At 37.6% G+C, this 9,454-nt stretch overlaps 1 gene segment (V, D, J or C); it reads right to left on the bottom strand.

The window, feature by feature from the left end:
• Positions 1–8,299: 8,299 nt before the first annotated feature.
• LOC132381700 (T cell receptor alpha variable 10-like) lies at positions 8,300–8,665 on the bottom strand. The segment is given in 1 exon segment: positions 8,300–8,665. A coding segment is annotated over 1 exon segment (366 nt).
• Between the last annotated feature and the right edge of the window lie 789 nt (positions 8,666–9,454).

Genomic DNA, 9,454 nt, shown 5'->3' on the forward strand with positions numbered 1-9,454 from the left:
GATGCCTATATTTATTCTAGATATCTTTCTTTTTCCTAACCTATTTTCTAATATCCCTTGACAACCATGGCTTTCTCAAACGTTTAAGCTTTCCTTTCAACTTAAAAGGAACATAAAGTTTCTGTACCCTCGGAATTTCACCTACAAATGACCTCCATTTCTCTATTACATCCTTCCCATAAAACAAATTGCCCCAACCCTCTCCTTCTAAATCTTTCCGCATCTCCTCAAAGTTGGCCTTTCTCAAATCAAAAATTTTAACCCTGCATCCAGTCCTATCCTATTCCATACTATTATTTTGAATAATCTTAGCGGAATGCCTACCAGAATACAGCAGAGATTCGTTTACTGGCATTTGAGACTAGGCTTGCGGATCATAAAAGCAGAAGTCAGTTGGCGATAGGTGTTTCAGTTCTTAGCAGAAGGTAGGCAGGACTCTGCGGTGGTGAAATAGAATCTCAAATTGTTTGCTGTGTCCATGGTCCAGCGTCAGCGAGGACTCAATTCTGATCCATTTAAGTATCAACAGGAAGGGTGAGCAAGAATAATCCCTGGTAAATATTGTATTCAAATATATTGGTAGTAGAAGCAACAAGGTTAATAGAGACAATTTAGAGTTCGAGATAGGCTGCGGAATGGCAAGATATCAAATGTAAAAATATTTGGATTTCTGTATGGGGCACACGCCAGTGAGTTGCAGATTACGATCACATGGAGATGCTTGTGTTCTGAATACATTGCCGTCAACTCATTGCATCCAGTGTTCATAATGTAATTAGTTTCAAAGTAAATACTGAAAACAAATATGACGTGTACGCGGGTTGAAATTCTAAACTGCAGAAACATCGATTTTCAGGTATCAGAAATAATCAGACAAGTGTGGATTCGAGTACGTTGTTTTAAGGCAGAGGAATATGAGGATAAAGTGCGACGTCTTCAAAAAATTGCGAGTTGTAGGTGCCTGTCCGATTAAAGGGTGAAGACAACAGTGTTAGGGAAACTTAGCTTTAAAGAGCGGTTGAGTAACTGATTGTGAAAGCAATAAGGACCGTAGCCCGTATGGGTAAGCAGGAGCAAATGACATACTTACAGAGGTTAAGCAATGCTACACCGCTCGTTGGAATCATATTAGGTTGTCTAAATGAAAGCATGAACTTGTCCTAACGGATAAAGGTAAAGAGATGTTATAGGACATCTGCGGACATGTTGAGAGAGATACGATTGCAAGAGAAAAAAAATAAACTTCCAGAAAATTAGAATAGAAATTATGCCTCAGACAAAGGAGAACAGAAAGAACTTGAATCTGTTTCTTTGCATCTGTATTTACTCCTTAAATGGAGAGAAAGTCTTCAGGGCCGATGCGAAACGTTAGCGAGATTGTGTACTAAATTTTATGTATATAGTGAATGACGAGGAGGATTGTCACCACAGGACGTGAGGAGGATCTTCTTTTTTCTCTTTTGTATCCGTTCTATGTTTCCAAAATGACCCGTTAGCAAATGAGTTTCGAATGTAGAAAATCGGTTGTTGCAGTCACTGAACGTTTTACGATTTCTGGATGGCAGCTGGACTGGAATCATCCTCCTTTCCGTAATATAGCATTATAGATAAGAAGTTTCTTCAGATAGTCAATGCACAAAAAAAGCTGGGCATCAGTTGACGAACAGCGACAGTTCGATTTTATTATCAGCTATTAACACACGCAAACAAAATGTGAAAAATTGAATCCATCTTCTTCGCTCAAAAAATTTAATTAGTATAGGAAGAACTTGCAGTTGCACTTAAGTCCTTTTACACACTATACGTATTTAAGCAACAAACAACAATAATGTGTGGATTATTACATCGGGAACTAACAGGAAATATGGAGGTAAAACCAGTAAATTGCAGAATTGTTTTAGTAATATCGAGAATGCTAGAGAAACACGTCATGCATTTGCAGTACGATTGCAAAATAAGAAAAATTTTAAAAATGCAAAATAACTTTGGAAATTTGCATGGAACCCATTCTCAGCGTAAAGGACGAAAAACAATGGAACAACAGTCCGTGCAATAAATGAGCAACTTGAATAGATACGAAATGTTATCACTACTGACCAAATTAATTTCGAGACTTGTAACTTCTGAATATATTCAAAGACCGGTAAGAAACCTAATATCCATCTCTCACATGGGATATATGTGATGATCTAACAAAGTGAGGAAGATACTTTTTTTCATTTGCAGAAACAAGTGGGGCGTCTCCTTGGTAGAGTCTCCCACTTTATGTTATTCAAAATCGATCACGACACCTAATATGACCTATCGATCTCTGCCATGTTCTGACTGCACACGTACTTAAACAGTGAACGTGTTAATCAAGAACCGATCCATCTGTTTTGACCAACCGTTTAGCAGGATCAATGCATTTATTTGCCAAGATGAATATTTCAAATGGTCCATGAACGAAAGTACATGTGACATTAATACGTGTTCGAATGATAATTTGAGCATTACGTACATTATTTGAGCTGGGTTTAAAAATTCAATAACTTATGACTACACATGAATGCAGTCATAAGAGAATTTCTTCCGGGCAAATATATAAAAGACACTGTCAACAGTCAGACACAACTTAAGACATATCAGTCGCATACAGATAAATTCAGATAGTAGACAAAAAATAGTCCAAATCCCCGAATAAATGAATGTTGTTGCTGTCTAGAGTCAAAATAATACAGGTAGTAATCAGCTAGTTAAACACTGGAATGCAGCACTGTCGCCAGCATAGACTCCGCGCAACGACTACTTCGTCTTCCTCCTCGTTTACTGCAACAACGAGAAGTCACATTTTGAGGCCTGCACCTCGCTATGACCGAGGCTACGTAATTGCCGGAATTAAACAGTAAACAGGACTTGCAACATTACAGACTATTAATGTCTAGTGTGTTCTTGCCGTTAAAAACTAGGAAGACAAGCACTAAATTTTATTCTTCACTTCGTGTACCCGTACCAATCCCAAAGCTAATCCGTATCTGGTCGAAACGTACTCCGTATGAAGTCCAGCTACATTACTTTCTCTGCAAACAACTATCTCGCGACAGGTAGACATACAATATTCAAAGTACTTAACGTGCAAGTGTGGTTCGAAATGTAAACAAACAAACAAACAAGCAAATAAAAAACAAACAGATAAATAAATAAATACATACATACATACATAAATAAATAAATAAATAAATAAATAAATAAATAAATGGATAAATAGATGGATGAATGAATGAATAAATAAATAAATAAATAAATAAATAAATAAATAAATAAATGAATGAATGAATGAATACAGGCATACATGCATACATACATAAACAAGTATATAGATAGATAGATGCGTAGGTAAATAAGTAAGTACTTAAATAATTAATACAACCAGTAAATAAATGCACATATTCACACTGTGCCGTCTACGGTTTCAATGTATGCATTTGGCTGACGTGTTGAATACTCATTCAATTCGGATAATTGCAACAATCAGTGTGTGAACCATCAATCAGAATAGTACAAGTTCAGATTTTCAACATTTTATAGCCATAGAATCTATATAATGCTCATTTACAGAAGACCTTCCCCTTTTAAGAATAACCAAATTGTGCAGCACAAGCACAAATAGAAATTCATTATCGATATTTTTAATTCACCATGTGCGTATGGAGCCGCAACATCTTGAGCTGTAGCAAATATTGCATGAGCCAAATTCTCTTTGAATGATAGTGAAAAATTCGTCAGCGGTAGAGCTGAAAACGTATGCAAACGAGCACTACGTTTATTGGATAAATTGCGTAACATGGGAGTATAGTTGTACGTGATCATGCATTCATCGAAAGTTACCTGTAGAACGTCTCGCGAGAAACTGTACAAGGGCAGATCCTTCAATTCTACACATCGCAGTTCAGCCGAGCCACAGTCTGAAGCGGGAGGTGCAGAACACACCTCCCAGTTGTGTGCAAAAAATAAATAAATAAATAATAAAAAATTAAAAAAAAATTGCGTCGACTTTAAGAGTGCTTACTTGGCCAACTCGTTAAACAATTAATTTTAATAGTTGTATTATTTTCTACTACGAAAACCTTTAATGTTAAGACAGGTGAGGTAAAGTATAATATTTCTCTCACAGAGCCACATCCAGGGAGTCTCTGAAACGATTACGTTAGGTCAGGCGGATACTGAGGTATTGAATAATCGCCGAATGCTCCTGTAAAATATTTAAAAAAAAAACAGGAACAGTGAGGAGTTTAGAATTAAACCAAATCTACGCACAGAGTTATTTAGAAATGCACTCATTTAGTGCAGGAAGCGTTGATTACTATAATTAATCATTCACACAACGTAGACACTAGTTTAGATATAGTACTGACGAACGGTCTCGGCCCGAAACGGTGACTGCTCCTTTCAACGGATGCTGTCCGACCTGCTGAGCTCATCCAGCCTTTGTACGTGCTAATTTGTCCACAGCATCTGCAGTGCACCTTGCATTTAGTTTAGATGCAGAACATGATTTGAGCAGTGAATCCATCCTGTTTGTGTTCGGATATCTGTTATGAAAACAAGAACGAGCCATTAACTGGTGTATGGTGTGCTGATCGATGACAGTTGACACTATTACAGCATAACCTTGCGCCTTGAATTTCGCTAATTTGTTCTGCTACTTCGTTTTTCCTTCCAACTCCTAGAATCTCACAGAGATTTAGAGCAGTGTGGAACAACAGCGCGGAAAGCAATCTTAAATGGGGGAATCAGACCCTCGTTCACCACTGCTGTTGGCAGATTATTCCACTCCTGACCCCCAATGAATGATTTCTCCCTCATGAAGACGTTAAACATTTACATTTTACTCTTACCCATGACCTATAGTTGCAAATTTTCCCAACATCGAAGGGGAAAAAAGCCTATTTCCATTGAAACTACCAGATTCCTTCTTTGTTTTCTGCACCTTAATAAAATGACCACTCATTCTACGGAGCTCCAGGGAAGAACTTGATAATATTTACAGTTGTCCCCTTTCCGTCGGTCCAAAGGAAACGGCACCATTGTTTTTTTGACTTCACTGATGTTTTGTTGATGTAAACAATCATTCAAGATTATCCACTCATGATCTCTCCCGTCAAGTCTGGGTGCATGGGAAGATGGTCACAATGTTCGTAAAGATTGCCTCTTGATATGCGTCTGTGTCATTTTATATGTAAAAGCCCCTAGAAATCACTTTTCCATTGTTTGTTAAAGCAGTCCCATGTATCCTGTGTATGTCTCTCTTTGACATGTTTTTCACATCTTCTACATCACGTACAGTACCTGACTTGCTGGAAGAGCTTACCCACTGTGAACCTTGTTATTCGATTTAATAAGGGCCACAATATCCTAGAAAACAAACGGTCGCTAAATTTGCTTTGCATTGCATTCTTACAGGGTATACGGGGTTCGTTTCTGGAATATTTGCTGACTTCTGAAAGATTAAAATTTACTATATTCTGCAAAGCGGTCCATGTTTCTATGATAAAGTAAAATGTAGTTTAGCTGAGAGCTTAGGGAGAATCGTCCTGCAAGGAATCACAGTAACAGAGACGCGAAAATATATTAGTCAGCCGAAGGAATAGTGGACGGCTTGTGTGAGAGTGTGAGCTGTAGAGTCGCCGAGAATGGATATAAATACTTCGCATCCTGTATCATTTTTTTTTTTTTGCCCGGATGTCCCACACTTCTTCCCACGTACAGATCGGCGAGTATTTGATAGCTGCAACGTAAATTGGAAACTGTTTTCTGAATGAAAGTACATGGAAAGAACGATGTGTTCATTACAAACATCTTTCTTAATCCGTCTAAACAGTCACGAGATAACGGGATAGTTAGCCATAGAGTTTAAAGCGAAATTCTCAATGTGGAAGCGACTGATAGTATCGGATTGCATCTTGAGTGTTTCTGGAAATATAAGATATATCAATATAAATGTGCGGTTAACGATCTATTATGCACCTATTTAAGTACCGTATGTCTGAATGAATACATGTTAGTTAAAAAGAAAATATTTTCAACATCTATGTAGTTGTTTATCTCACGGCACAGCACAGAATAGACCATTACAATCCATTCGAAATACGTAACCCCACAGTTAACTGAAAACCACAATTTTTTTCAGCAGCTATTCAAAAGACATTTTAAAATGACTACTTCAGCTAGTCGATACGTATATGAAATGTGGAAGGGTACCAGAACATCCGATCAACACTCGTGCATTCCATGGCCAAGACGTACTGAATACTTACAGTTTACCTGGAATTGAACTCCGAACTCTTTCTCCCTGAATTCGAATAGAGTTGATTTAACCGCTACAATACCGTGGCACCAAAGCATATGAAACTTCAGCTTTATGTTAAAGTAGCATTTTTTGCAGAAATGCATTTATTTAGAAAGGTATGGAAGCGGCAATGTATCAGAACTAATCACTAATAGAGCAAATTGGTTTGTTTTGTTGTCCAATATAGAGAACCGGGTATTCCTTCTAATGAATGTGTCTTTGGAGTATTGCTTGGGGTTCCCAATAGGAGCAAGTTTCTGCTCGGACTAAATTGATGGAAATTAAGGACATGCCAAAACCTAAGTTATCTCTTATGAGTTACTGGAAGTACGATTATTCCTCCCAAATAGTAACGACGAGATGTTTACGTTGCAAACCCTCTCCTAGTAACTCGAATCCCTCCAATTATATAAATCCAATTAATCGGAATAGCAGGTAATTACCCAAGCAGAGCAGTTTCATTTTAATAGGTTTCATGGTATCAGTAGAATGTGAACGCAACAATGACATCTCAATGTCTAGCGACTACATGTTAATAATCTTTGGAAAAACATTTTACACGCGTCTAAGATACATTCAGGCTCTGTATAATTGCATCGTGATAAGGACACGGGCGTGGGTATGACAGAAACGGAATGATATCTGTATATCCTGATGTCGTATAGATCTGAAGCAATAGATTATAATGTTATCTTTGGTAATAGTTTATTATATAGATACATTATACTAAATCGCATATGAGGATTCCTTGACCTATATTCATGCAGAATAATTAATTCGTAACGTTGAACAGTTGCAATTTTATAGTATAAAAATCTAACCCACTACCAAGACTGAAGCTCTCTGGTAAATAAAAAAGGGAAGATATTAGACATCATCTGTGCTTTTACAGCAAATCAAAGGTTTTGAATATAATTCCGAAAATGTCCCCACGATGGTCGAAAGTCTTGACGAGATTCCGAGATTGAATATGGGAATATTTTCTAAATTTGAACATAAAATCACATCACGTAACTATTCGGCATGAATAGTGGGGGGCCGCTTCTTTACATTTAAGCAAGAGCGTCTTTCGGTGTATAATAGAAATATAAGCCAAAATGTGCAAGTAAGATGACTCCAAAATTATATCCTTTCTTGCAACGATACCAAATAAAGCGATGAAAGGAATAGGGTTACAGTTTATTTTGAAAAAAAAAAAACGAGAACGCTTTAAATCGTTCTTTCCAATATTTTCTCATTAATCGGACATGTCGAAAAAATATAAATGAGTGAAGCTGCTCCATTATTACATTTATCTCAATACGGAGACATATCCAAGTAAAAACGAGACAGCTTATTCTTCGTCATATGGGCTCTGCGTAATTGTAACTCTTCAAAATCCTGGAACCTTTGCGCTACTTTCATGTCGCCGTTTCCTCGACACAGAGTATTTGCAATTTTGCGACATTCATATGATTGGTAGATTGCATGTAGCACGTAGATGTGGCATAAAATGTATTAGGATTCAGGATCCACAATGAGCACCCTCAATGAGTGCAACGTCCCAACTCTTTTCCTATGTCTTGTGGTATAAAACGCGAATTTACTCAAGGAAATGACATCTTTTCGCTCCAGGAGAAAATTCTGAAGACATTTGTGTCTTCCCTTTTCACAGACAGAATGTTGGAAGAAATCGGCAGATCGACTGCTAACTTTGAGGTAAATTATCGAGCCAAGAACTTCCATCAGAACATCATCATTTCCTCCAGCATATTTTGCGTGTTGATTTTGGTACTTTTCTTTTCTCTATCACCTTTCTACGAAAAATCACACCGCACTGCGGTTTCGTGCTGTTGATGCCGTGCTCGGCAGCGGTGTATTTATATGATACTGCTAAATGAGTTTTTGAATTGTTCTTTCGCTGTTCAGAAGCACTGTGTGTTTGCAAAAAGAGGCACAATGGTTCTTGTAGAGCGCTGACAATTTGAGGCATCACAGTGCTGGGAACGTACTAATTGCGCAGTAAAACACTGCAGCGTCGCTCAGTTGCACTTTTGTGATCGTCAGCTGGCTGATTTTCTTATTAGGATCTAGAACAGCAGTAATTCGTTCACCGGCGATTTTTATTTCATCTTGTTCTCCATAAGTTTGTCTCTGGAGCAGATGTATGAGTGGCTGTCCTGGAAGCTGCCGATACCAGTGTAACGTTTTGCGACAATGCACATCATAATTACACTTTAATCTGACGTTGCCAGCAAGAGTAGTCTGTAGTTCAGGTATCTGAGACGGTGGAGAAATGGATTCTGTAGGAACGTAAAGGAGGATTATTGCTGTTTGACCTAAGTCTATCAGAAACATTGTCCCAAATAAGATAAAGAATCTTTGCTTTTATGCAAGCATATGTCATTTAAAATGTATCTCATTTGATATATTTATTGTCAGTTCCGTTTACTGTACGGAATTGGTGCAGTATAAATATCAGGATTACATGGCATTTGGAGGACGCATTGCTGTTATGAAAATGTTTGATACTGTGTGAATCTATGTGAATGAAAGAAATTGATTTCATGGAGCAATTTTGTAGAGCCAACAAATTCATAATGGGAGGAATTCACTATGTTTCAGTTCCATGCTGATTTTTTCATATACATTTCCCCATTATGGACTGTAGACTCTTCTCCATCTTGGACTGTAGTTTGTCATCACATTAATGAGATTGAAGCGTGCAGACTCTCAGTTTAATTTTTAAGCAGCTGAAGACTGAGACGAATTTTCAAGCCGATTTTAGCAGGTGCTCATATAAAGGTTCGGTTCCCTAAACATTACTTATATTTTTTAAGCAGTTGTTATGACATTTCCGGTCCTATCTTAGAATTAATTGGAGAAAACTATGTTCATTCTTTCCTGCATGTCAGTGGCTGATATGTTTTATTTCTGCTTGCGGTTTGTGCCTTATTCTGAACACAAAATTTCCCACGTACATGACAGTGGTCGGTTGGATTCATTCTACGAAGATTGGATAGGCATTTAAATCTTATTATCTTCTGCCAATTTCGTCTGCATCTCCCTCCTTTAATTCCGTTTGCCACTTTGTCTTTCTATGCACTGGATGTAGATTCATTCGACGGAATCACATAACACAAGAAA

This window comes from Hypanus sabinus, chromosome 26 (assembly GCF_030144855.1).
Source record: "Hypanus sabinus isolate sHypSab1 chromosome 26, sHypSab1.hap1, whole genome shotgun sequence".
NCBI lineage: Eukaryota > Metazoa > Chordata > Chondrichthyes > Myliobatiformes > Dasyatidae > Hypanus > Hypanus sabinus.